Genomic DNA, 27,590 nt, shown 5'->3' on the forward strand with positions numbered 1-27,590 from the left:
AAAAAACCTTACATCTTTATTTTCACTATCCTCCATCAGAAATTTATCCTTTCCTTCAATTACTTAAAAACATTATTCTGAGGATTCCATAGACTTTGCTAGACTGAAAAGGGGGTCCATTACACACAAAAGGTTAACCCCTAGCCTAAGGCTGTAAATTGTAGGTCTACACTGGAAATGAGAATTTCCTCATTGGTGTTCCCCTACATTGATAGAATCACAGATCTGGTGTTCCCCCGTACCCCCCAGTCTTTTCACTAACCGATTTCCTCTTCTGAATTTTCCTGTTTCTGCCTAAGGCCCCACCATCTTTCTAGTTATCTAAGCCCAAAACTTCAATGCTACATTCAACTCTTCACCCCTTCTTACACTCCACATCAGATAAGTTTGAAAGTCATAGAAATTCAACTGCTGCAACACGTCATATCTGTTCTATCTCTCCACTCAAACAACTACCACTCCACTTCAGGCCCTCATCACCTCTTAGGTGGACTATTACAGTATTGTCCTAATTGGTCTCCTTATCTCCAGTCTTTTACAACTCCAATCTATTCATCACCCAACTGCCAAAATAATCTTCTTAAAGGAAAAGCCATTTCACTCCTCTGCTCAAGAACCTTGAGTGGCTCCCTATTGCTTCAAGGGAAAAATATGAATTTCTCAGGCAGTCATTTAAAACCTATCACACTGTGACTCCAGGTTTCCTTTCTAGGCTTACTGCACATCACTTCTCTTCAATCTATGTTCCAGTCAAACTGACTTGCTTGTTGTTCACTGAGCTAGCATCTCCTACCCCTCTATGCCTTTGCAGAGGCTGCTCCCTTGACTAGGATTCTCTTCTTTAACTATTGCTTCTTGAAATCCTATACTCCTTTCAAGTCTTAGCTGAGGTACCATCTCCTTGCTGAGGTCTTTCTTATTCCACCCAGTTGTTAGAGCTTTCCCTGGCCAAAATTATTTTTATAGCTACTTATCTTTGTACATGTTGTTCTCTCTCTGAATGGAAGCTCTTTGAGGGTAGGAACTGTTTCTTTTTAGTCTTTGTGTCTCCGGTGCACAGTGTCTTGTGCATAGTAGATGCTTAACTGATGTTTATTGAATTGAATCTTTTTCAACTCTCTATGCTATATTTCTGTCATTGATTCCTTGAACCCAAGTGTAGGATTTTACATTTATCCCCATTGTATTTCATTTTATTAGCCTATAGAAATCTTTTTGGATGTTACAGTCACCCAGCATGTTAGCTATCCTTCCCAGCTTTGAGGCAGTTGCAAATCTGATCCTTGTACCTCTATAAGCATGCCCTATCTACCCATACAGATTCCCAATTTCCAAGACTCCCCCAATCTTCCAATCATCTGAGTCCAACTATAAAATTATCATTGCTGCAGACATTGGTTCTACTCCTCTGCATCTTCCTAGCTCACGTTGCACATTGCATTCCACAGATCAAGTAAAGCTTTAGGATTAGTCTCTGAGGTATGTTGAAGTCCCTAGGGCACAGTGGTTATAAGTTATAGGAGAATATAACTAATATGTGGACATAATTACCTAGGTCAGAGGATTTAGAGCTGAAGGGACCTTATACATTGTCTAGTGTAACTCCCTTGTTTTAAAGGTAAGGAAACTGGGGTCCATAGAAGTGAAGAGGCTTGCTCAAGGTTATACCACTTTGCTAGCAAATGGCAGATCCACTGACTTCAAATCCAGTAACAGTCTTACCTATAATTCTGACCCCAGCTGCAATCTCAGTTCTAATTCTAATTCAAACCTCAATTTCAACTCCAGCAATAACTCTCAATCGTCACCTTGGTTCCAAGGTTAAACCTTAATTCCAACCCTAAACTTAATGGTGACCACAACTCCTACTTTTCTGTACAGACTACTTCCTTGCCCTACCTTCCCTAATCTTAATTTTGAACTTGTACCTTGATCCCCATTGGAATAGCCTAGCAGTTCCTGTGATCCACAGCTCCTATTCACAGACTCACCCTGGGCTGAAAGCCAGAATGCCTAGGTGCTGTCAAATCAGACAGCACTTAGGTATGTGACGTAGGATGAATTCCATTTGGTAAAAGGTAGATAACGATACCTGCTCCCTGCTAAGAACAGGCTAAAGGAGGGCACAGGAAAAAAAATCCCATAAATTCTTGAATAAATAAGGAAATCAATTGTGGATGCTTTGTGGGCTCCTAGAGATCCCTATTATTAGGATAAGAGGGGAGGGAATTGAAAATCATGGACTCCCTGCCTTCCTTATGTGTCTCTAAACTGCTTTACTACTCCCAACCAAGACTATCTCAGAAACTCATGATAGTTCTGGGGAAAAAAGTTCCCAAGCCATTGCTCCAGCTAGAGCTATATTGCAGCATCACTCTAAAACTGGCCTTGCTGTCTGGGACTGAGTTTATCCTGAAACTCTGGTGAGCCTGGGTAGGTTGGGAGTTCTCTGGAGCATCTCCCATGTTGGAACACGAAACCCTTATATTCCCTTCCATGCTATACATACATACATACCATCTTTCACACATTGACATACTAACAACATACCTTATTCACATATACACACACATATGTTCCCCAAATGAAGAAATGACCTGAACATCCTTTTTTACTACCTGCCTTTTCTCACACATAAGCATACTCATGTGTTACATATGTTCACAGAGTAACATGCACAGCATAAAGATTCACACACGCACACATACACACACATACACACACACTCCTCAGGTGCCCTCCCCTCCTCCCCATACATAATAGATACATAACAATTCTCTCACCCATTCTATCCTTGGCTCTCACCCCCTTACCCACATCCCTCTCCCTGATCTCTCAGGCCTTAAAAAACCGGTTTCTGTCTTGTCCCCTAGTGTGTGGAAGGGGTGGTGATAATGGTGGTGAGATGCACAGCCCCTCTATTCTTGGCTCCCTCCTTTTGCCCCCTACCCCATGCCAAATATCTTACCCTCAGCGCCCAGGGGCTTCCTCTATTCTCAGCTAAGGCCAATGAGTCCTTGTGGGTAGGGGGCCAGACTTGAGAGGGGGTAGAATGAGTCATTTCCCTTTCCTTAGGGGTGATGCTTTCATTCACTCCCTCCTCCTCACTGCCCATCCTAAGCCTTAGCTTTACCCAGGGAGGGGGAACTAACTGGGGCAGATGGAGACCCTTGTGATATCCACATCCTTTCCCTCCCTCCATTTTGAGAGACTCAAATGCCTTTGACACAACAAAGGGCTCCAGGGGAAGGTTGGGCTAGGCATTTCTGGATCCCTTTCAAATATATTTGGCCCTTGCCTAGAGCTCCTAGGACACAAGAATGGAGCACCTTCCTCAGCCTCTAATATTCCTTCATGATTGATGCTTCCTTGCATCTGGAACCATGAAGGAGAGTAAAGGGCAAGAAATCGTTTTACTGTTGGGATACCTGTAGGATCGGTCTGTTTCCTCTCCTATCCCCCACCCCCACCTCAACCCCTATATACACACAAAGAGTAGAGAGGGAGAGGGAACTAGAAGGGGCCACCCAGATGAGGTTGAAGGACATTGAGATTGTTAGGAGGAGGGAGGGAGTGGGGGGAACAGAAGATGACACCTGTACTCAAGAGTTCTATCCTGAACTTTAAAGTCTTGGGTTTGGGGGAAGGACTTTGACATCAGCTCCCTGCTTCTTTACCCCTCCCTCCCCAATGTTTCCATTTCCTCTTTCCTGATCCCCGTGGGCAAATGAGTGGTGAGGGGAACTCTGCGGACGCTGTAAACTGAGGCGACTATTGTCACCCTCAGGGATGGGGCCAGAAGGAAATGGAGGTTTGCCTAATTATAAGTCCCGCTGCCCGCCCTGTGCCACTCTCAGGATGGGGAAGAGCTTGGGTGAGGGTTGGGTAATGCCGGGGTAGGCCATCCTGTCACCCCGCTAATTAGAGCTCCTGGGACTCCTCCCCAAGGCGGGGAGCTGGCCCCCTCCCTCCCATTGAAATAACTCTGGCTGGCTGCTAGGCAGGTCACTCACTGCACCTTCCCTGCCTACCCCAGGCAGTGTCTGGGCTCACCGTCTCCCATCTCCCCCTTCCCTCCATCCCCATACACATCCTACTACCATCACTGTGCCCCGCCACCACCAGCCCTGAGGAACTATCCAGCTAAAGGCGGAGACTTCTACCCAGGAGAGATGGGAGGACGAGGAGCATTCCATCTACTGCTGTTGTGCTTAAGCCCAGGTACAGGGTCTGGGGGTTCTCCAGCACCCAGAGAAGACAGGAAGGAGCTTGTAACAAAGGGCATCTCGGGGGATTCTTTGAAAGCCAGGTGCCTCAGGAGGTTGGCTCTCTCCTCAAAGCTGCTTGATCTCTCTCCTTGGACGTTTTCATCTCTGGGCATTAGGTTTCATGTGTGTACATGTGTTTGGTACTTGAACCGGGATGAACTCTGGGAGCTATCCAGCTGGAAGTGTTGTGAGGAGTCTAAGTGAAGGTTTCTGGTGTAGAAAATGGTATTCGGTAAAGAGCCAGAGAAGGGATTTGATTCTATCTGGATGGTCTTTTTGCTCCACTCTGTGTATATCTTTCTTCTCTCTTCCTTCCGTCCACAGGGAGTTAGCAAGAGGTCTATGACCTTGGAAGACTCCATGGTCTGGGGAGGGACTAGTAGGTGTAAGTTCGGGATTGAGCTTCCTCCATTCTTGCCCTCTGGGGGACAGGCAGCAAAAAGACCAGTCTGACACATGGACTCAGCCTCCCTGTTTTGCTCTGATCCTACAAAGGAAGCTTCTTGCTTCCGTCTCAAGTTGAAAGTCCTTTTAGGGAAAGACATCTGGGTTCCCATCCTTCCATGGCTGGGTCTGGAGATCATTCTAATTTGTACTATTTTCCTGGGGACTTTGTCCAAGTGAAATCCAAGATGGAAATGGGGAGTAAATCCAACTTTTATCCTTTCGTCTGTGTGGAGCTCCATTTGGTTATTTGGGAGCTCCAGGTTAGATGGGTATGGTGCTGAAGTGATGTGTGAAGCTATGTAGCTGGGGGTGGTGGTGACAGGTTAGGGTGAGGTACACTTTTCTGGGAAGCCCTTTTCTGGGAAGCTCTATCCTCTCCTTTCTGAGATGTAGGGCCAGAAGCAACTAACCAAGTGAAAAATAAGGTATAGATTTCAAAGCCTAGGAAAGCTAGCTTTTATGATGCTGCCTATTTCTGGAGACAGGATCACCCAGTATACCTTGGGTGATCTTCAAGGTTCAGCAGAAGATGCTTTTGCTCCCTACCCCAGCTCTCTACCCACTTTTCCCTCATCACTCCTAGTTCTCATTCCTTGTCCCTTTTATGCCAAATCTTTGCCCTCTAGAATGCCTGCACATTCCTCTCCCCCAGCCTGCTCCCCTGCCTGACTCTACTCACTCTGTTTTCCCCCATCTGCTCCTTTTCCCAACTCCAACTTTCTTGTCTATTACAATGGCCCTTCCTCCCTCATTCTTTTCTCTTCTTCCCTCCTCTTTCTCTCTGAAGTGTTAGACTTTCAGTCAGGAGTTTTGGGTTCAGATTTCAGCTGGATACCAGATCTGTTGCCATGGGCAAGTACCTGCTTTCTGGGTCTCAGTTCTCTCCCACAAAACTAGGGGGGCTTGGACTAGATGATCCACAAGGGCCTTTTCACCTCTAATCCCTGTGATTCTGTAAAGCACACCCCCTGAACATCTTGTCCTTTTCCCATCCCTTTCTGAGATCTGGTCCTGCAATTTGTCTCTTACCCCGTAGCAGGAGAGATTGGGGTGAGAAACAAGGAATAGCTTGCTAACACCTGAGGGTGCATGGAGGATTTTCTGGAATTCTGAGAGGCAGTTGTGGGGTATCTTCAAACACAGAGGAGGGTCTCTTCAGCCTGGGATGGATGAGGTGCTTCCTTGAATGGAGGTGAGGGGATGAGCGAGATGAGGTGATTTTTCATTTGTTTCCAGTTCCACTGTCTCTTCTCCTTTGTTCTCTTCTCAAACCCCAGACTCCGTCTCCTGCCTCTTACCTGAGACTCAGCCTCTTCTTTCCCCTACTTCTCTGACTCTCCCTAGCAGCCCAGAGGCTGAAGAGAAAATGACTCCATTAGATCCCAACCACTACTGTGGCCAGCACTGCCAGGGCAGCCCTTCCCTAGGGTGGAGACTGTGCCATGCAGATAGATGTCTGTCACTCACCCTGTCTGCCAGTCTTCCCAATGCCTGGGGAGCCATGGAGATTGCATCTGGATCCTTATCTTCAGTATGTTCTCCCCAGGCCAGGGCTGGGAAGAAGCAGCAAGGTCCCGTTAGCACTCTGGCTGCCTTCCCTGCTCCCTTGGTTGGGGCCTCTATGTCCCCTTTGGCTTCTCCAAGATTCTTGGGAGAGACTGGAAGGTTGTCGAGTCAGGTGGGTGGAGACTGTACTCTCAGGTTTGATTCAGAAGTTCTAGTTCAGTGACCTTAGAATCACAGGATTTAGAGCTGGGAAGGGACCTTAGAAGTCATTGAATCAGTCCTAAATTTGCTGAGGAGAAAATTGAGTCTCAGAAAGAATTCACACAGCTTGGTATGGGAACTGATTCTACTGGCCCTTCCTGATTAGCCAGACCCTGTCTGTTTCATGTTCCATGTATGTGTGTATGTGAGTGTGTGTGTGTGTGTGTGTGTGTGTGTGTGTGTGTGTGTTTATTATGCCTGTGACTAGGAGAGATCAAGACTGGAGGAGAGACAGACAAAGGGATGGTGCTCAGTGTTGAGTACATAGTAGGTACGCAGTGAATACTCTTTGATTGACTGATTGGGAAAGAGGAGGCACAGCACTAAACCCCAGCCAGAAAGCAAAGCGGACAGGAAAGGGAGGGAGGGTTTGAGAAGGTGGGGTGGAATAAGGGCGGGGGAAGGAATGAGACCTGGGAGGGAAAGTTGGGGCCCCTGGTCTCATCTCTGTCCATGCACCTACTGTTTCTCTTCTCTCCCCAATCCTCTGGGGTGGGACAGTCCAACTGGTTGGGGTAGGCCCTTGCCTGGGGCATTAGGGGAGGGAAGAAGACAGTAAACTCTTTTACTTCCGGAAATCCCTGCTCCTCACCCTGGGGCAGTTGGCTGAGGAAGCCCATAAAGTCCAGGGCGGCTCAGGACTGTATGTGGCAATGTAAATGCCCAGGCCAGGCTGGGTCCAGGGAGGGGCCTGCAGGGAGGCTTGGCTCCCTCCTTCTCCCTGACTCAGCTGGGGCAGGGGCTGGGGCAGGGCTGGGCAGGGCAGGGCTGGGGCTGCATGAGGCAGAATGAGCAAGGAGAGACAGGTGCCCGAATACACACAAACATGGGCATCCCTATAGGAGGAAACACAACCTACCCCCCCACGGATGGGCACATACATTGACACATGGATCACACAAAGATTTATACTGATTCAGCGATAACAGCACAAGCAACAACACACATGCACAGAGGCTGGGAGAGGCCGTCTTACCTAGTTACCTGCCTTAGGCATGAGAAAGCCTTGTTCCATCCAGACAGAAGACTTCACTGCCATTAAGCTTGGGTAGCCCAGGTCTCCCACTCTTGTGGTTAACAGCCACAGTTTATTTAGCTTGATACCTGCATATACAATCCTACGTTCACATCCAGTTACATATGCGTACAACCACACAAAACACATGACTATACCCAATTACAGATATAAAAAAAAATCCTGAATACATACACAAAGCCACAAACACAAGCACACATAGACATTCAACCACAATGTACATACACATGTATATAGTCACAAATAGATACACAACCACCTACATACAGTAGCATGCACAAAACCACAAATAGAGACTTGCACATACATATAATTGTGTACACATACACAATCACATGCCTGTACATAATACTCATAAGCACACATGAATATGTTTAACCATATAGTCAAATTCAGTCACACACACAAAGTTTTTCAGGATTCCTTGACATCAACTCTGTCTCCCTTCCCTCTTTCTTGGCTCCTCATTTGACGTTTGAGGGCTACGTCACAACCGGCTTTTTAATTAGAAATTAAGGGAGAGATGCCTGTGACTCCAGCCTTCAAATTTTGGCCTCTACTCCCTCTCTCCCTTTGTCCCCCTATGACCATCTCCCCCTTCCTCTCCATCATACCTACCCTACCTCTTTACCCTAGCACTACTGTCCGCTGTGCGGATAAATGGGGATGGACAGGAAGTCCTGTATCTGGCTGAAGGTGATAATGTTCGGCTTGGCTGCCCCTACATGCTGGACCCTGAGGACTATGGTCCCAATGGATTGGACATTGAGTGGATGCAGGTCAACTCAGACCCTGCACACCGGGAGAATGTGGTAAGTGCCCTGGACACTGAAGTCCTCTAGTCATTCTCCTCTTGGCCCTAGGACCCTCACCCTACATTTCTACAATGTTTTTCTTTTTTTTTTTTCCTCAGAATGGGAATGGGTAGTAGAATTTGTACACTTTAAAATTTAGGCAGAGGGAAGTTAAACAAGGCCCTAAGTTCATATAAAGGTGTTGGAACTGGAAAAAAGCCCAGGAATCCTGATTCCAAACTAGTCCACCCCATACTTCCATCCTAAGTGCTGCACCCTCCACCCCAAGGTGCAGAACTCCGTGCCAGGGGACAGAGGGGGCTCAGAGGGAGGAGAGTCTATAGCAATTTTCCTCAAGGAGCTCCCATGTAAACCTCTTACTTTTCAAAGCCCCTTCCTATCTAGTATCTCATTTGATTTGCACAAATTTCTGTTGAGGGCAAGCTGGCTTTCTCACGGCCATTTTTTGGAGGAAGATACTGAGGGCCAAAATGAGGTGAAATGGGATACTCCTGAAGGCAAAGAGCATGTGTGATCTCAGCTCCACTGGTCACTTTCTATATAGGGCTGCCCCTCCCTCCCCACCTCAACCCACCTCACTTCTCTCCTCTAAAAACAAAAATTGACCTTCTAGGTATTTGACTTTTATGCTTTAAAAGTTTGTAATTTTATTAATAACTTTTGTATTTACATCACCTACATTCCCTTTTATATCCCTTCTCCTCCCCCTTGTAGAGAGCCATCCCTTGGAGTAAGGGATTTTTTTTAAAAAGAGGAAGAGAAAAAAATCATTGAAACCAATAAACATGTCAGAAAATCTGCCATTAAATGCAATGTTCCACAGCTGGGGAGTCTCCCTCTCCTCTCCTTCCCCTGCCTTACACATGGGTGGGTAATCCCTGTTTCCTTGTTTTCCTCTCTCTCCCTCCCCCTTATCTTCTTCCCACAGTTCCTCAGTTATCAGGACAAGAGGATCAACCAGGGCAGCCTCCCCCACCTTCAGCAGAGGGTCCGATTTGCAGCTCAGGACCCCAGTCAGTACGACGCCTCCATCAACTTAATGAACCTGCAGGTGTCTGACACAGCCACCTATGAGTGCAGGGTTAAAAAGACCACCATGGCCACCCGAAGGGTCATTGTTACTGTCCAAGGTACATGTGGATGAGAGGTCAATGTGGCTAGTGGGACTAGCATTGGGAATTTGCAAGCAGTGGACCTGGGTTCAAATCCAAGCATTGTCACTTATTAATGGTGTGACCTTGGGCACTTCTCTGGACCTCAGTTTCCTCACCTGTAAAATTCGGTGGTTGGACTAGATGATCTTATTTTTGTCCAGGCCTTTTCAGTCATATCTGACCCCACTTGGGGTTTTCTTGGCGAAGACACAGGAGTGGTTTGCATTTCCTTCTCCAGCTTATTTTACAGATGAGGAAACTGAGGCAAACAGGGTTAAGTAACTTGCCCAGGGTCACACAGCTAGTTAGTGTCTGAGGCCAGATTCAAATTTAGGTATTCCTGACCCCAGGCGCAAAACTCTATTCACTTTGACATCCAGCTGCCCAAATGATCTCACAAGATCCTTTTGATGCCGAAGTCAACCCTTACCTCATAGTTTTTGACACACAATAGACAAGTGATGGCCCTGTTTATGATGGGGATTATTTTTCTAGATGGGTAAGAATATTACCATGTATTTGCCTTTGCTGCCTATCCTAAACCCCTCCCTGGGATATGAATGATAATCCCCTTCACCTCCTGTTCGTTCCCTGCCTCTCCAGCTCGGCCTGCGGTGCCCATGTGCTGGACTGAGGGGCACATGACCTATGGGAACGATTTGGTGCTCAAATGTTTTGCCAATGGGGGCACTCCACCCCTCACCTACAAGTGGGCCAAGATCAGCGGACGCACCCATCCCTACCGGGCCAGCTCTTACATCTCACAGAATAACTACCACTCAGAACTTTCCTACCAGGAATCCTTCCAGAGCTCTGTGACCCACGGTGAGAGGGTTGGGGGTGGGGGGGTGGGAGGCAGGAGGGAAATCTGTGGTACTAGTGACTTCCCCTTCACTCTTAAGATTCTCAGAGGCGTTGCTTGGAGAGGATGAGATTTCCTGTGTGAAGAGCTAGCCCTACAGCAGGGGTACTGCCTAGACAGCATGGAAGTGCCTTGGGCAAACATCTGGATGGTTACTACAGGGCTGATGGAAGATCCAGGGGTAAACTAGTAGATACCTATAAGAGTGACTCTCTGGACTTCAGTTTCCCTATTCATAAAGGAAGATTTGACTGGATGGTTTTAAAGGTCTCTTCCAGCTCTGACATTCTGATTTTCAGGATTCCATGGTCTTATAGAGGGTCAAATTTCAAAATGAAAGGATAAGAGCTCCTGAATCTTATCCTAATGGAGCATCTTTTTGACTTAAGAAATCATTTAGAGACAGACACTTGCCCTCCTCCCCAAGAATGGGGACAGCAACAAGCAGTAAACTTTAAGGGAAAAGAGGCTTATCCAACCAATTTGAAGATCTGTCTACAAGATCCCTAGATGGGGTCTGTCTCTGTGAGGATTAGTCTGTGGAAAGAGATACCCTGAAGAATCGGGATTGCGTAGAGTAGAAGGTGGCCAAAATGTTGGGACAATAGCCTCATTTTTATAGGGACAGGTTATTTGCCTCTGAAGGGTGTGTGTGTGTGTGTGTGTGTGTGTGTTTGTGTTTTTCCTTTTTCCTCTCACAGTTTAGGTTTGTCCCTTCTCTCTTCCCCAAGCTGTGTGCTTGTGTTGTGTGTGTGTTCCTCATTTTTCTTCTGTTTTTAGGTTTGTCCCTTCTCCCTTCCCCAAGCTGTGTGTGTATGTGTGTATATTTCTTTTTCCTATTGGTGTTTAGGTTTGTTCCATCTCCCTTCCCCAAGCTCTGTGTATATGTGTGTGTGTTTCTCCTTTTTTCTCTCACTATTTAGGTTTGTCCCTTCTCCCTTCCCCAAGCTGTGTGTGTGTATGTTTTGTGTGAGTGTATTTCTTTTTCCTATCAGTGTTTAGGTCTGCCCCATCTCCCTTCTCCAAGGGGTGTGTGTGTGTGTGTGTGTGTGTGTGTGTGTGTGTGTGTGTTTCTTTTTTCCTCTCAATGTTTAGGTTTGTCCCTTCTCCCAGCCATGTGTGTGTGTGTGTTTTTTTGTGTGTGTATTTCTTTTTCCTATCAGTGTTCAGGTTTGTGTTTTGTGAGTGTGTGTGTGTGTGTGTATTTCTTTTTCCTATCAGTGTTTAGGTTTGTCCCTTCCCCAAGCTGTGTGTGTGTGTGTGTGTGTGTGTGTTGTGTTTGTGTGTTATGTGTATTTATTTCTTTGTCCTATCGGTGTTTAAGTTTGTCCCATCTCCCTTCCCCAAGCTGTGTGTGTGTGTGTGTGCTTCCTTGCTGTCTTCTCCATCCCAGCCCTCAATCCTTCACCTTTCCAGGGCTACCTACGTGGGAGGTAGGGAAGTCTCTGGGCCAAAGGCCCTCTGGACTCCCTGCGGCACACTGATCCTCCCTTTATGTCAGGGCTCAGCAGTGGGGACTTGGTGCTGAAGGACATATCCTGGGACGACAATGGGCTATACCAGTGCACAGTGGCTAACCACGTGGGTTACAGTGTGTGCGTGGTGGAGGTGAAGGTGTCAGGTAAGTGGAGACAGGTGGAAGCGGGGCCATGGTGTCAATAGGGGCAAGGTTCCCTGGGAGGGCCAGGTCAGGGGGTGGTTTAAGGGATGGAAAGGGATAAGGATTCCTTTCTGGCATCCACCCATAAGCTTCAGCTGGCTCTCCCGATAGATCCCTAACATCCCTTCTTTGTGGCTCAGGCCAACTCTGCCCACCTGGGAGAAAACAAAACGCCTTCTAAGACACACATATACTAGACTCACTCGCATATTAATTTGAACATGGCTAATTGAGTGCTATACACCTTATCTCCCCTCAAATCCCCTGCAGATCACTGTCTCACACCCCAGACCACTTGGTCTAGCCTAGACAAAGTCCCATTCTGGCTTCTGCCTCCTCCACCCCTATCCCTCGCCCCCCGCCCCCAACTCTTCACTTCTGGAGTGGGGTGGGGGGTGGGGTGTCGGAGTACTGACAGGCATTTGCTTCTCCCCACAGACAGCCGCCGCGTGGGCATTATCATTGGGGCCGTTCTGGGCTCCCTGCTGTTGCTAGCTTGCCTCGGTCTGGGCATCTGGGGTCTCGTCTGCTGCTGCTGCAGCGGGACCGGGGTCAGCCGTGGCGTCTTCGGTTACGGCAACGGCGGCGGGGCCTGCGACATGGCTAGTGAAATCAGGTAAAACCTGATGCATGCTGTGTGCATGCTGCATGCTGCTGTGAGGGAGGGGCCCGGCGCCCTCCCCCACTCCTCATCCCCGCCTGCCAGCGGCTGGGACCCCCATCCCTCATACCCGCCCAGCACGACCACGGAGCCTTGGGGACCACAGCATGCCGACCTGCCACCCGCCGCATGGCTTCATTCTTTTTTGTTTTTCCAGCCCTCCCCCTGGTCCCCTGCCCTTCCTTCCCTTGCCTCCTGTCTGTCCGGTTATCTATCTGTCTGTTTTAGACTGTAAGCTCCTGGAGGGCAGGACATATGTCTATCCAGGTCTTCTCTATACTGTACTTTTCGGTGCCCTGGAAATGGTTATTTAAAAAGACGATCATAATTTATTACTAAAAACAAACTAGAAATAAAAATAGAACGATGCTGATAGTGCTAATAACTGCAGTGCCTTAGAGGATCAAATCCCCTTTGAGAAGGAGAGGGCAGAAAAGGAAAAGTGAGCCATGAGACTAGAAGGAAGAAGGGAAGCAGAGAATGACCTCCCTAGGTGATCTTTACTGTCCCCTGCAACATGATTTTACGGAATCATAGGTGGAGGAATATCTGAGGATTTTCATGCTTGGGCCATTTCGACTGAAGGAGGGGGCCAGTCCTACATAAAGGCTGGAGGATGGCTCAGATGACTTCTGGAATTGCTTGAGGTCACTGATACACAGGAACATGGAAAGATAGATGGAGAATAGAATAGGCTGAAGCAGAAGTGGGGAGAGAGAGAGAAAGAGAGAGAGAGAGAGAGAGAGAGAGAGAGAGAGAGAGAGAGAGAGAGAGAGAAAGGGAGAGAGAGAAAGGGAGGAGGGAGATGGCAGAGGGTGGAAGGGGAGGGGTGGCAAGGGAAGACAAGAGGTTTCCAAGAGCCCGTGGCTCTCATGCCCGCCGAAGAGCCCCGCTCACACCTCCTGCCTGTTGTTTTCCACAGAGAGGATGCACTGGCACCTGGGTGCAAAGCCACCAGGCGGGGCGGCAGCGTCACCCACCTTCTAGGCTACCCGACACAGAACATCAGCCGCTCGCTGCGCAGAAAGTACGCAGCTCCCTGTGCGGGACCCGAGGATGTGCCCTTGGCGTCCTGTGGAGTGGCTATTATGCCTGCCAAAGGCACCTCCATCAGCGCCCCCTGCGAAGCGGGCCCCTCTCCCATCTACGTCAAGGTCAAGAGTGCTGAACCTGGGGACTGTGGAGAGGGGCAGGTGAAGGGCAAGGATGGTTATTTGGTATAAGCAGCAGCCATGCCACCCAGGTGGCAACTTTCCCCAGGTGGGCATTGCATCCCCTCCTAGACTGCTGTTTGGGGGTCTCAGGGATGGGAGGGATTGGAGCTCTTTGCCTAAAGCTGGGGGACAGTGATCCCATGATGCCCACCTCACTGTGCCTGCCCTCCATCTGACTGGCTGAAGATATTTCCTCAGCCTGGATGTAGCAATAAATAACAGCCTGTGCCCTCCCTGAAAAGCTAGGAGTGGTGTTTAGAGCAAAGGGAAAGAGAGATGGCCCTTGAACCTTCCTTCCATGCTGTGATCTTCATGGCTACAGAGGGAAAAGGAGAGGAAGAGAGAAGAGGAGGACAAAAAGAGGTTTAGTGTCAGAGAAGGGGCTGAGGCAAGAAGACCTTGTGTCCTCAGCTAAGGCAGAGGGCCCCAATATGGGGGGTGGAGACTTGGGATCAGGGTGGGTAAAGGATTGGATGTTTTGTGTCTGAGAGTTCTGAGCCAAAAGGCAACAGTTTAAGCACAATAAAGAAGCTACAACAAGTTTCAGGACTGAGGTAGTCCTAGTTCCTAGAGGGAAACAGGGAGGGGGAGGCATTGCCCAGGGATGGACCTGAGGGCTTTGCCCATCTTCCCTCCTGCTTTGATGGCCACTATCATATCACAACCTTTGAAGTTTCCCTTTCCAGAAAATCAGATGAATGGAGGCAGGGTGGTGGCAGAATTTACCTTCCTGAGTTTCGCCTGACTATTCTTAACTTGCTCCTCTGGATCTCTTTGTTTTAGAAATGAATGGAGAGAGAAAGGGGAGGGGTGTGCCTGGCTCCAGAGCATCTGGGAACCAATAAAGGCACCGAGGTGCCCACCAAGCCCACCAAGCTGGGCTGGTCTCCCTGGGGACATGTGATAATCAATAAAAATGACCTTTCTATGGATCAGTGGCAATGCTAGTTTAAAAAAGGAACGAAAAAGACCATAATGAGATAGTTAAAGCAGTATTTAGAATGGAAAGGGAGGGACTTAAGAGATTATTTAGTCCAACTACTACATTAAAAACAAACAAAAAAACCCTCAAAAAATTGAGGTCCATTGTGAGGGAGTCAATTGGTGACGGTTACAAGCTAATTAGGAGCAGGAAGGAGGCTAGAACCCAGGACTTTTGACTACAGAGTGATAGGCCCATGGAAGAGATGCAGTTTGTGCATTTGTGAGTAATAAGAGGTAAATCTGTCCTAGAGATTCCTCAGTTCAAGATGTCTCTGTCTAGTTTTCCAAGTCTAGGTTGCTCCAGACCACTCCTGGCCCAGCCACCTTTCTCCCAATGTCTCAGAGAAGTCTATTTTTTCCTAATTCCACCCTGCTTCTACCTTTTGGCTACAAGGGACGCCTCAGGTTTTGTTTGTGTAGTTCTCTAGTATCCTGCCCATGCCTGAGCAGAATTCCCCCAAAGTCTTAGTATTCTGGAGACTGGTCTCTCCTAGGTTTCCACCAAAAGGAGGTGAAGGTGGTAGAAAGAGAAGGGAAGGTAGCTAGTGTGTGTGTGTGTGTCTGTGTGTGTGTGTGTGTGTCTGTGTCTGTGTTTGTGTCTGTGTGTCTGTGTGTCTGTGTGTTGTATTTATTGGTGATATGGATGGACAGGTAGAAGGACAAGACTAGCTGGGTAAGTCCCCAGTCTACTTTCATGTGTACTGGTAACAAATGGTGGGAAAAGTCTTGTATTTGGAGTCAGAGGATCTGAGTTTGAATCATAGCTCTGCCTCTTACCATCTGCACGTCCTTGGGCAAATCGCCCAACCTCTTTGGAGAGGGCCTGTTTTCTCATGTACAAAATGAGGTTGGTTGGCTTACATAAACTCTGAAATCCTTAGTGCTAAGGGTATTACCTTAAAGGTAGAATGGTGTAGCTTCAGGGGTGGGTTACCTTAAGGTCACATGTGGCCTTCTAGGTCCTTAAATATGGCCCTTTTGACTGAATCCAAATTTTACAGAACAATTAAGTTTGGATTCAGTCAAAAGACTGCATTTAAGGACCTAGAAGACCACATGTGGCCTTAAGGCTGCAGCGCAGGTTCCCCACCCATGAAGCATATAGTAAGCTGGCCTCAAATTTAGTAAGACCAGGGTTCAAGTTATGAGTAACGTCTACCAGCTGTGTGACTCCTAACCTGACCTAACCTAACCTCTCTAGAAAACTGAAAAAGACTGTCATTTGCAGAGAAGTGCCAATCAGCATTGTCAGGGGGATTCCCCTATACCAATGAAATTAAAAATCTAGTCCCTATTCCTTATGATACTGTGGAAGTTTAAAAATTTTTGAAACACTAAATGGACTGGTCAGGAGCCCTTTTAGATAACTGAAAAGGGGCCCAGTGCATCACCAGAGAGCAGAGTCATGTCTTCAGGTCAGCAGCTACCTGGGATACAGAATGTGGGGGAAGGAAAGGAACAAGCAATGCTTTTAAGTTGGACTCTGCAAATGCGCAGATTTTTGGTGTGGAGTTATTCTGCTTTCAATGACCTAAGGGATTCATTTCATGATGTCAAATCAAATGTGTCATAGGGAAGATGATTCCATAAACTCTGACATAGACTATAGACAAGATCAGGCATGAACCAGTCTTGGACACAGAGAACACAATTGCAAATGGAGGGAGCTGTATTTTCTCATTTGGAAATGTTAGAGGAGAGGAAAGGATCTTAGATGTAATTAGTCCAGTCTCCTCCTTTTGCAGGTGAGGAAACTGAGGACCAGGGAGGCATATGTGACCTATTCAAGGTTACAGAGCTAGTAAGTGGCTGAACTGGGATTTGAACCCAAGTTCTGAGGAAAGGAGAAGTTAATGAATATGTTGGCCTGAAATATTGTTAACTTAGCAGAGTTAACAGAATCTCCTGATTCTCAAGAGACAGACATCCAGACATTCCAGTCTTTGGAAGCTGGGGGAGGCCAAGGAACTGGCATACTTGGCCAGAGAAGCTGAGGATAAGGCACAGGAATAGAGACTGAAGAAAGATGCTTGTCCAAAGATAGATGCACATTCTCCTTTCCGTGGGAGATGGGTCAGGGGAAGCTGAGAGCTAGAGCATCAAAGCATCCCTATCTACGAGTGCCTAGATTGGACTCAATCCTTCCCTAAATTGGGCAGAAATGACCTTGGAAAGCTCCACGCAATTGGATGGGGGAGTCTTCAATCACAGCCTCAGAAGAGTGGTAAGCAGGAAGCTGGGGGCAGGTTAGGAAGAAAGGCTGCTCATAAATGATCTCTCTTCAGTGGCATCACCTTCTGGTTCTACTTCTTTCTCTCACCAGGTATAAAGGTTATAATGCCAATGGAGATAGAATGACAGCAGCAGCAAGATAGTTTTCAGTTACATTCTAAGAAGGACTTCCTGTTAAAAGGTTAAGCAGATTGTGATGAAAAGATAACCTAAGGCAACCCCCAGATGCAAAACTTCCCCACCGTTTCCAGAGCACTCTCACAAAAAGGAAGGAGAGGAAAGTTTATAAGTACCATTCCCTTACACCTATCCCACTGAAGTCCTGCCCAGTGTCTCAGTATAGTCCATAAGTGGCCAGCTGCTTTCTGAAAGACTATCTGCTGAAAGGTAACCAGAATAGTCTCATTTTCTTTTCTGCTTGAAATAGTCTTCCCCATAAACCAGATTTTTATAGTCCCATTATGTTCTACTTCCTCATTCCACCCCCAGAACTGATGAAGCTTTCTGTGTTTTGGCCACTGAAGAAGCAAGATCCATTCACTTCATGGATAGGTCGAGATCACTTTCTTTGCATCCACTTGAACCCCAACTCAATGCTTTCTGTGGCTTTTACCTGAAGAATTTCCATGGAATAACATCTTCCTTTCCTGAGTACCCAGCCCTGGGAAAACTGTTTAAGAGAGAGTGCTTTGATCTCTGTTACCCAGTCCCTTCCACTTTCTTGTATTCTTTTCTTTTCTTTCTTTCTGACTTCCTGGTCTAGCAAGATTGGAGTCAGAAAGCTGGGTTCAAACTCTGCCTCTGCTGCTTACTATCTGTGTGACCATGGGGCAGGCCACTTAACCTCTCTGGGCTCACTTTCTTCATCCGTAAAATGAGGTGTTGAACTAGGTGATCTCTAAGGTCCCTTCCAAATCTGAACCTTCAGTCCCAAATCAATTTCTTTAAATGACTCGAGTTCCTTCCCATCTCCACACAACCCTGAAATCGAGCCCTCAAGTCACTAGCACACTGAAATGCTAACAGTTCAATTCCATGCTTCCAGGTCTGTTTCTTCCCCTTAAAAGCATGATTATAAACACAAGCACATCTACAACCCAATCACCCTGTATTACTGTGGCTCTAGACAGATTGGAGTTATTCTTAATTCTATATAATTTTTTTCAAAAGGATGATGGTGTAGAGAAGGAAACAAACATTTTATTAAGTGCCTACTATGTTCCAGCACTGTGCTAAGCACTTTAAGAATATTATGTTATTTGATCCTCACAACAACTTTGGGGGCAGCAGGCGCTATTATTTGTCCCCATTTTATAGTTGAAGAAACTGAGGGTCACACAGCTAATAACTACCAGAAGCTAGATTTGAACTCAGGTCTTCCTGATTCCAGGGCCAGAGCTCTATCCACTTCACCACTTAGCTATCTCTTCTCTGAGAGGCTTTGGTCTCCAGACCTGTAAAAATTTGGGGTTGAACTAAATAACCTTTACCATATAGTCATTCTAGATTGCTAAGAGTATGTAATAGAAACATGTAACCAAGAGAATTTGTTGACTTATCTGCTCCTGTGTTATTTAAGAAACACACACACACACAGAGGAGCTGGAATAATTTGAGAGTCACTCTGACTAGAGCCAGGTATATGAATGAGATGCCCTTTGGCTGTTTCCTCTAGGCCAATTTCAGCATCTCCACCTGGATATCTCCTAAATATGTAAGCCAGATGGGTCCCTTGGTCTAGGGGAGCTACATGCAGACAGACTGGCAAGACCCTCACCAGGGGTCAAAGATACCCAGGGAAGGCAGGTGCCTCAGCAGTGAAGAGAGTGAGTGAGTCCTGGGCTTGAATAGACGGCATAGTCCCATAAGGTATGAGTTTGGTCAAGGCTTAAGAGAGGACAGGGAGGGTGTGAGCAGAAAGCTCAGTGCTGCGCCTCAGGCCCTGGTGGCTCATCCCTCTGGGGTCATGAAGGGCCCAGGTTAAAGTCAGCAGCTGACTCTTGGATCCAGCTGGGCTTGTGTTTTGGGTGCTTCCTATTAATATTTGTATTGCCATTAGGAATAACAATTACTGGCAGTATTAATAGTAGCATGGAGATTTCAGAACCTCAGAAGGGAAGACTGTCTTCCTGTGTTTCTCTCACTGTTTCTCCTCTCCCTCTTCTTTCTTGTCTCCTAAATGTAGATGTTCTCCAAAATTTAGTCCTCAATACTAGTCTTCACTCTATTAATTCTCTATGAGAGAATCCGTTCATTCCCTTGACTTCAACTATCATCTCCAGTGCCTAGCACACAGTAGGTGCTTAATAAATGCTTTTTGAATTGAACTCTCTTCTCACAAATCTGTATCTCTGACCTCCTAAAACCAGGTCTTATTTCTAACTTCTACTGGACATTTTGGGAACACACAGAGGAGAGTCACAAAAGATGAGCCAGCATGGACTGGTTTTGGCATGCATCTCAGGAAGGAGTAAACAGATTACTGAGATCATAGATCTGACGCAGTTTGAGGGGAGTTCAGGGACCCCTCAAGGCCTAGAGAGCATGACAGAGTCATCTGAAAAGAAGTCATGGACTCAAGCATTCTTTAAGTCAAGTTGGCAAAGATTCATTTTTTATGCTTTTCAGTAGGCAAAAGTTCTTATGGAACCTGAGACCTTAGAGGGGTACAGTTCAAGTTTATATAGGATAAACTATAGTAAAACTATGCCAAATATGCTAACTAGGTGATGTGGGACGGGATTAGGGAGTGGTCAGTTTTAAAGGAACATGCACCTTTTGTATTTACTGCACAAGTGTTTTACCCACAGTTCACTGGGAAAAGCCCAAGGTGGGGCCACAGGGAGGTGTGGTTTTTAGGGCTGCTAGTCATTAAGCTAACTAGCAGTCAGTGCCAACTCAAGATTGCCCGGTCTGCCACCAATCAATGTCTTGTTTGACAAGATAGATGTAGGGAGTATACATATGTCTAAAATTCTGATGAGTCCAGGATGCATATAATGAGGTAGGGAGTTGGTATAGATAGTCTGGTAGGTACTGAATATCTTTATAAGCCAGTACAAAGTCAGTTCAAACTGATAATTCCTATAGGTGTGGTCTATTACTATACCAGGGAGAGAAATAAGTGTTTTGCTGGGGCCCACTCATAAGTAATTGCTAGTCAGAGTGTCCTTAGGCTGGGGAGAAGCTGCCAGAGATAGTGTTTTGAGGCTAGGGAGAAATGTGATTTTTGGAATTGGGGTCCAAGTACAGGCATTCAAGCACCCCATCACATCCACTAAAATATTAGAGTAGAAATTGCAAAGAGACAACTTTGGTCTTGATGTCAAGAACAACTTCCTAACAATTAGAGCTATCCATGAGTAGAATGGGCTGCCAGAGGAGGTAGCAAGTTCCCCAAGATTCTGGGCATCCATTTGTTTGCTATTCTTTAATGGGTACTCCTTTTTGGGTATGATTGTCTGCTATAGCCCCTTCTAATTCTAAATATTCTGAGATTCTGTGAACTGGATGTCCCACTGGCCCTTCCTTCAGACTCATTGTGTCCAGCAGAGAGCTTGGCCATTCTCCATCCCTATATATCCAATGGTCTCCCTCCTCGAACTTCTGCATTTCTCCCATTGACTGGATCCTTGACTCACAGCCAGGGACTCTGATCCTTCTTCTGCTCTTCCCACCTTCCATCCGTCACTGTCCTTTCAAGTCTTTCTCCACAGAGTCTCTTTCTTTCCATACTCAGTCCTAATTGTCTGGGTTCCCTTTTGATTCTGCCAGGACCTCTGCCACAGCTTCTTTCCTTCCTCCTTGATTCTCAGCCTCTAGTCCTTCCTCTCAGTGATGTAAGTAGAAACAGTTTAACAGCCCATCTTCAGGAATTCCTCAGCTCACACTGCCAGATCAGTACAGGCAAACATACTTGCCCCCTGTCCCTGCCCATGCCCTACCCCTGCCTTTGTACAGATTGTTCTTCTTGTCTGGGAAGCCTCCCTCCACCTATCTTGACCCAATTTCACAGCTCCCATCACACTTCCCTTCTTCAGAAAAGTTTCTTTCCCATAGAGTTGGTTCCTCATCGTTCTTTCTAAGCCAGGGGTGGGGGACCTGCATCCTTAAGGCCACATGTGGCCCTCTAGATCCTCACCTCATAACAAATCCCCTTAATAAAAGGATATAATTTTTGTAAAACTTGGGCTCAGTCAAAAGGCCACACCCAAGGACCTAGAAGACCACATGTGGCCTTGAGATTGCAGGTTTCCCACCCCTATTAAATCTATGGTTTGCATCTGGACTCTCAAGAGAGACAGCCACAAAATTTCTAGTTGTTTCACTTGCCCTCATCTTTTTCTATGGATTAGGATAATCTAGATATCCTCCATCAGTCTAGGAGCTCCTTAAGGACAAGGGACAACATCTCTTCTTTCTTTTAGATCTCACCCCTATTGACCAGGTCCAGGGCTAGTGCCCTCAGGGAGTACTCAAATATGGGTAGGAAATCAATCATTTTAATACTATTTTAGGTAGTGCAGCCACCACAGTTTGAGCAAATGGCACTCAGGCAGGAAATACTTCCCCTCTTCCAGGCATACCTCCATTCTAGCTGCATTCAGGAATCCCTTCTCTGTCTTTACTTGACTTAAATTGGCTATTATTATTGCAAAGCTGTATCCCTCTACTCTGTATGACTTCCAGGGTGTTAAAAGTTCCCCAGATTCTCCTGGCTTGAGAGCCAGTGTGCTATAGGTACCTGGAATTTGTAGCCTCATAAGATTCAGATCTGGAAAAGAACTTAAAGATCAAGCCCAACCACTGACTATCCATCCCCTCACCATTTTTCAGATGAGGAAACTGAGGCCCAGAGAGGTTTGGATATTTGACCAGGATCACCCAGGTACTAGTGTTAGGATTTAAAGCCCAGTATGATGACTCCAAATACAGTGTTCAAGGGGCCTAAATTTGAATCTCAACTCTGATAGCAGCTCTGATAATAGTTGTGTGACTTTAGGTAAGTTACATTTACAAACTTCAATTTCTTCATCTATAAAATGGACATCATATTATAATGAAAGCATTTGTAAACTCTGAAATATTCTGAGCTTTTTTTTCATCTGTAAATTTGTAAGACAGATAGATAGGCAGAGTGTTTATTAAGTACTTACTATATGTTAATCACTATGTGAAGCCCTGAGAATACAAATACAGGTAAAAAAAAAATCCCAAACAAACCAAAAAACCAAACCAGAGTCTCTACCCTTAAGGAGCTTAGATTTTTACAACATGTAACAGTGATGTATAAAGGGATGAGGAACAGGGATCCACAAAGTGGCAAGGTAGTAGAGTCAGGAGCAGGGCTGAGAGAGGAGTAAACATAGATGACCTGGGCACATCATGAAATTGTTATCCCAGGTAAGAGATCACCAAATAAGAAGAGGGGTCTGCAGAGGTAGAGGCATTTCCAGGGTAAGAAAGCTGCTATCTAGGAGGTAGAAAATTCCAATGTCAGGATTGAAGCTCTGGCGAAAAATGATAGGTATATAGTCTATGCTATCATTCAAGTCACTGATTAAAAAAAAGTTAAAAAGCATAAATCCTTGGGACACTCCATTAGAGTTCCCTCAAAATTGAAATCAGATTATTAATGACTACTGTTTGGATCAGGCGATTAACCAGTCGTGAAGCTCACATAGCTCCATCTTGTCCATGAGTATAGAATGAGAGTCTTTGCCAAATGATTTGCTAAAATTTTAGTAAAGATTTCATGAACTATATTTATAAAATGTTAAATTATATTTACCAAATGTTTTTGATCATAACCTTATTAAAAAAAAGAAATTAAGTATAGGGCGTCATGTGTGTTAATGCTGTGTGGGACAATAATTCCCCCAAAATGAAATAACAATCAAAGGTTTCTCAAGGTAAAGACAGAGGCTTTATTTGCAAATCTCATGCGAGAATTGGGCATCGCCCACTCCAGTGTGGTCTGGGGTAGGCAGGCAAGTTTCAGAAGGCAGACAAGCAGTTTATATACCCCTTAAAGGCCCCCCCCCAAAGCCCTCTTACAAAACAATTCTGAGAATCCCCCAAAACCCCCTTGACCTCTATCCCCATTTGTGGGGGTAGTTGGCCTCACATTCTTGAAACAAGGAAAGACTCTTAATCTAACACCTTAAACTCAAGCTAACAGCCAGCAGTTACAAGCATGCTCACCCTATGTGTATGCAGGATGTGGACATATGTGGGGTACGTGCAAGTTTAAGCGGGGATGGGGGGGTTAATTTTTAAACTTAAGGATATAGTTCAGGCGTTATGGAAGCTAAAATATTAAGTATCCTTTTCTTTAAATGAGAGACTTTCAGCCATTCCACTCAATGCTATGAGTTTATATTTGTTTTATTTTTTTAACCAATAAACCCACTTATCCAAGTCAATAGCAAAATAGAAATCAGAAAAAAAGCATACATAGGAGTATATATAGCAGACAAGACAGGGTAAATGAGCTCTTCTACTAAGAGTGAGAATAACTCAACTCAACCAAGAGAGTCTCAGGACTCACCTAAGAGGAAATTCACCAAAGTCTTTATTTTAGCAAGCTAGGGATTGGGACATGATAGAGACTGCCAGCTCCTCTTCATGTTGGCTTCTTCCCAGAGTCTTTCCTCTCCTTTCAGGAACTCGAAGAGAGGTTGGAAGGGCACATCTTTTCTCCCAAAGCTGGAAGCCAGAGGAACCTAAGATCTCTTTTTTCTCTCATTGTCACCAACTCTACTCACCCTAATGCTAAAGGCATTGAGTAATCAATCTCCATCGGTGAGGAGAGAGTCCCTCCTATACAATTGGCCCTTTGATCCAAGGGTTATAAAATTTAGTCTGGCATGACTTCTCTTTGCTGAAGCCAAGCTGGCACTTTGTGATCACAGCTTCATTTTCTAGGTTTTTCGCTAACCATCCTTTTAATAATATACTTTAAAACTTCAGGGATGGGAGTCAAGCTATTTGAATGAATGAATGAATGGATGGATAAACAAAACAAAGTTATTAATCACTTACTATATACCAAGCAAGTACTGTGCTGGGGATATATATCCTTTTGTTTTCTGATCTATTAAACTAAAAACAAGGCAGAAATTTGAAGAAGATAAGAATGATACACGATGATATTTTATTTACATACTTAAATATATCAATATGGATGCTTATTCTGTAAGTGCAGAACAAAACCTTAGGATCCCATGGGATTATTTTGTTTTGTTTTTGTTTCTATTTTGCTTTAGTCTAGACCTGGGATTTTATTGGTACAGGAGAGTCTTGGTGAGGAAGCTCCCTCTACCATCCCTGCCTTTGGCACTGAGAAGTTAAGATTTACCTGGGGTTGTATGGCCAGTCTATGCCAGATGTGGGGCTTGAATGTACATCTTCCTGATTCCAAAGTTGTTCCTCCAACCGCTATGTGACACTGACTCTCATGCTTTTATATGATCATAGTCCTTCACAGACTATTCACCTAACGCATAGACAAATGTTTCTCTGGTTCTTTTGCCATTACCAATATAGCACTCAATATGACAATCAAGTGCTTACTCTGCGCTGAGAACTATGCTAAGTGCTGGGCTTATAAATAGAAAAGGACAGTCCCTGCTCTTAAGGAACAGACACTTGAATTGGGGGAGATAACACATAAAAGAAAGTGCAGCTGTGGGCCAGATGGAAAGACCAGAAAGTCTAAGGATGCAGTGGTGAGGTAAATGGCAAGGCCTAGAGGTCCTTAAGTTACTTACATAGATATGATAACTGCAGGAAAAAGGGTGAGGCCTAAAGGTGAGGAGGGTGCAGTGGCATGGAAAATGCTAAAACCTGGCAGTCCGCCATCGTAGCAAAAGAATGCATATTCCATCTTGTCAAACCCTGTGAGCAGTCAAACAGAATAGGCAAGGAGAAAGATCGGGATGGAGAAGTCCCTGGTGACTGTTCTTCTTGCCACTTAGCTGTCCTAGATGTGTTGGTCTATCCCCGTTTCTGGTCATACGTATCCTTAATGATGTCCTTTATTCCTCTTCTCATTGTAGTTTGTAAAATGCAATTTTACATGATAAGTTATAGATAGTATTGTGTTGTCCTGTTTGGATAATAATACATTTTAGAAAGCTTTATACTATGTGGCTATATACACAGTATCCTTCCTTCCTTCCTTCCTTCTTTCCTTCCTTCCTCCCTCCCTCCTTCCCTCCCTCTCTCTCCCTCCTTTCCTTCCTTTCTCTCTCTCTCTCTCTTTCTTTCTTTCTTTCTTTCTTTCTTTCTTTTTCTTTCTTTCCTTCTTTCTTTCTTTCTTTCTTTTCCTCTCTTTTTCTTCTTTCTTCTTTCTTTCTTTCTTCTTTTCTTTTTCCTCTCTCTTCTTCTTTTCTTCTTCTTCTTCTCTCTTTCTCTCTCTCTTTCTCTTTCTTCCTTCCTACCTTCCTTCCTTCCTACCTTCCTTCCTTCCTACCTTCCTTCCTTCCTTCCTTCTTTCCTTCCTTCCTTTCTTCCTGTCTTTCTTTCTTTCTTTCTCTTTCTTTCTTTCTTTCTTTCTTTCTTTCTTTTCTTTCTTTCTTTCTTTTTCTTTCTTTCTTTCCTTTCCCTTTCTTTCTTCCTTCTTCCTTTCCTTCCTTCCTTCCTTCCTTCTTCCTTCCTTCCTTTTCTTCCTCAAAATTAAAAGGCACAGCCTAGAAGCATCTAAGGGCTGATGCCCTGGCAGGAAACATAGGTTTTCAACCCCTTCCCTTTAAAGAATCTGACACCTATGCCTAGAAGAGATTTCTAGGAAGTAGTGTGGAGGGGCAAGAAAAAAAGGAAAATTATGGGACCCTAAATTTCCACCCTTCCCTTTCTCCTGCTGCTAAGTCTAATGAATGCCTGCTTCCTGTCTTCCTCACTAAGGGAACACCTAGGAAATGAATGAATGAAAAAATATTAATGAAACTCCTATTATGTGAGCCAAACAATATGCTAAGCTCTGGGGATATAAATACAAAAAATCAGACAGCCCCTGCTTTCAAGGAGCTCACATTCTAATTTGGCAAGATAAGACATAAAAGAAAGTTCAGTTTCAAGACAAATGAAAAAATACAACATTCTTAAGGATGAAGCAGTGGGGTGGATGACAAAGCCCAGGGTTCCTTGGGTCCTTGAGAAATAGGGCTAGGACCCAGGTGACTGAGGTGAGGTGATCAAGCAGAAAGAGGAGATGCTAGTGGTCCATAGTATCAAATACTACGGAAAGGTCAGGGAATGTGAGGACAAAAACATGGGACAGCCATCGGCTGAGTTTTAAGGAGACCTTTAGTAACTTTGGAGAGAGCTGTTTCAGGAGAGTGGTTCAACAGGGATGCTATATTATATGGGTTCAAGGATTGAGCATATGGTGAGGAGGTAGAGACAGTGAGTGTAGTCTACTCCTTCTAAAAGCTTGGCAATGAAGGGGAAGAAAAAGAATGACAGCAGGATCAAGGATAGGATATTTTGCTTCTGTTTTTTTTTGATGAGGATAATTGAGTATTTCAGAGACCAAGAGAATAGCGAGGGGAATGGCACATGAGAGGATGGTTAATATAGCAAGGTCATGGAGGTGACTTGAGGATACAGATGAAGAGGTTAGCTATGGGAGGGGAGGAAGATGGTCACCTCATCCTCTGAGACCACAGAGAAGGAGGAGAGGAGAGGATAAATAAGGAAAGGTTAGGAATGGTCCGGTAGGCTCACATAGAGGGATATGATGGCTTGTAGCTTTAGAGGTGGAGGGGTCCTTAGAGATAATTTAGTCCAACCTTCTCATGTTACTGATGAGGAAACTGAGGGTAAGAGAGACTAAGTGATTTGCCTAAAGTCACTCAGAAAGTAAGTGGAAGAGACAGGATTTGAACACAGGTCCACTGACTCCAAATCCAGCACTCTTTCCATTGTATCATGCTGCAGTTAAAGTCAAAGCCTGTGCCAACAAAAGTTAAGGAACAGAATTCTCATAGGGTGAGTGAGCTGGGTTGTGGTGGCTTGTGGTTTGCATGGTTGGAGCAAATATAAATTAAAGTAGCAGAAATCCAATGGCCAGAACCTCCTAAGTTACATAGGAAGTGATGGCTTGTGCTGAGAACAGAGGGAAGGTGGGGGAAAGCGACAGAGTTAGGGGCTTTTGCATGACTGTTTTAGAACAGTCATTGTGGGGAATGTGAGAACGAGGCTCCATATGGTGGGGATTGCCCTATGGCATTAAAGGCTCAGTAGAAGTAGATAGTATGCAAGGAACAGTTCTGTTGAATGTAAAACACTGGTGCCATTGACTGTCCACATTCAGAAGGCTCTTCACCCTTGTGCACACACTGTGTATGCTGGTTGTAACTCAAATCAGCTTACTCTTTTGTATTAAGATTTTTTCACCAACTGCTACGGTCAGTAAGATCAAGTCTTTGTATGAGATAAAATTAACTGAAATTTTATTTTTCTACTGACATTTCTAATGCTGGACC

At 45.4% G+C, this 27,590-nt stretch overlaps 1 protein-coding gene across 1 annotated transcript; it reads left to right on the top strand.

Annotated features, from left to right (window-relative positions):
• Positions 1-4,172: 4,172 nt before the first annotated feature.
• VSIG8 (V-set and immunoglobulin domain containing 8) lies at positions 4,173-13,893 on the top strand. The gene is made up of 7 exons (XM_036753206.1): positions 4,173-4,221; positions 8,155-8,330; positions 9,262-9,463; positions 10,091-10,312; positions 11,851-11,970; positions 12,448-12,625; positions 13,593-13,893. The coding sequence occupies exons 1-7, from the start codon at positions 4,173-4,175 to the stop codon at positions 13,891-13,893; spliced, it is 1,248 nt and encodes a 415-aa protein (XP_036609101.1).
• The last annotated feature ends 13,697 nt before the right edge of the window (positions 13,894-27,590 follow it).

This window comes from Trichosurus vulpecula, chromosome 4 (genome assembly GCF_011100635.1).
Source record: "Trichosurus vulpecula isolate mTriVul1 chromosome 4, mTriVul1.pri, whole genome shotgun sequence".
In the NCBI taxonomy this organism is placed as follows: Eukaryota; Metazoa; Chordata; class Mammalia; order Diprotodontia; family Phalangeridae; genus Trichosurus; species Trichosurus vulpecula.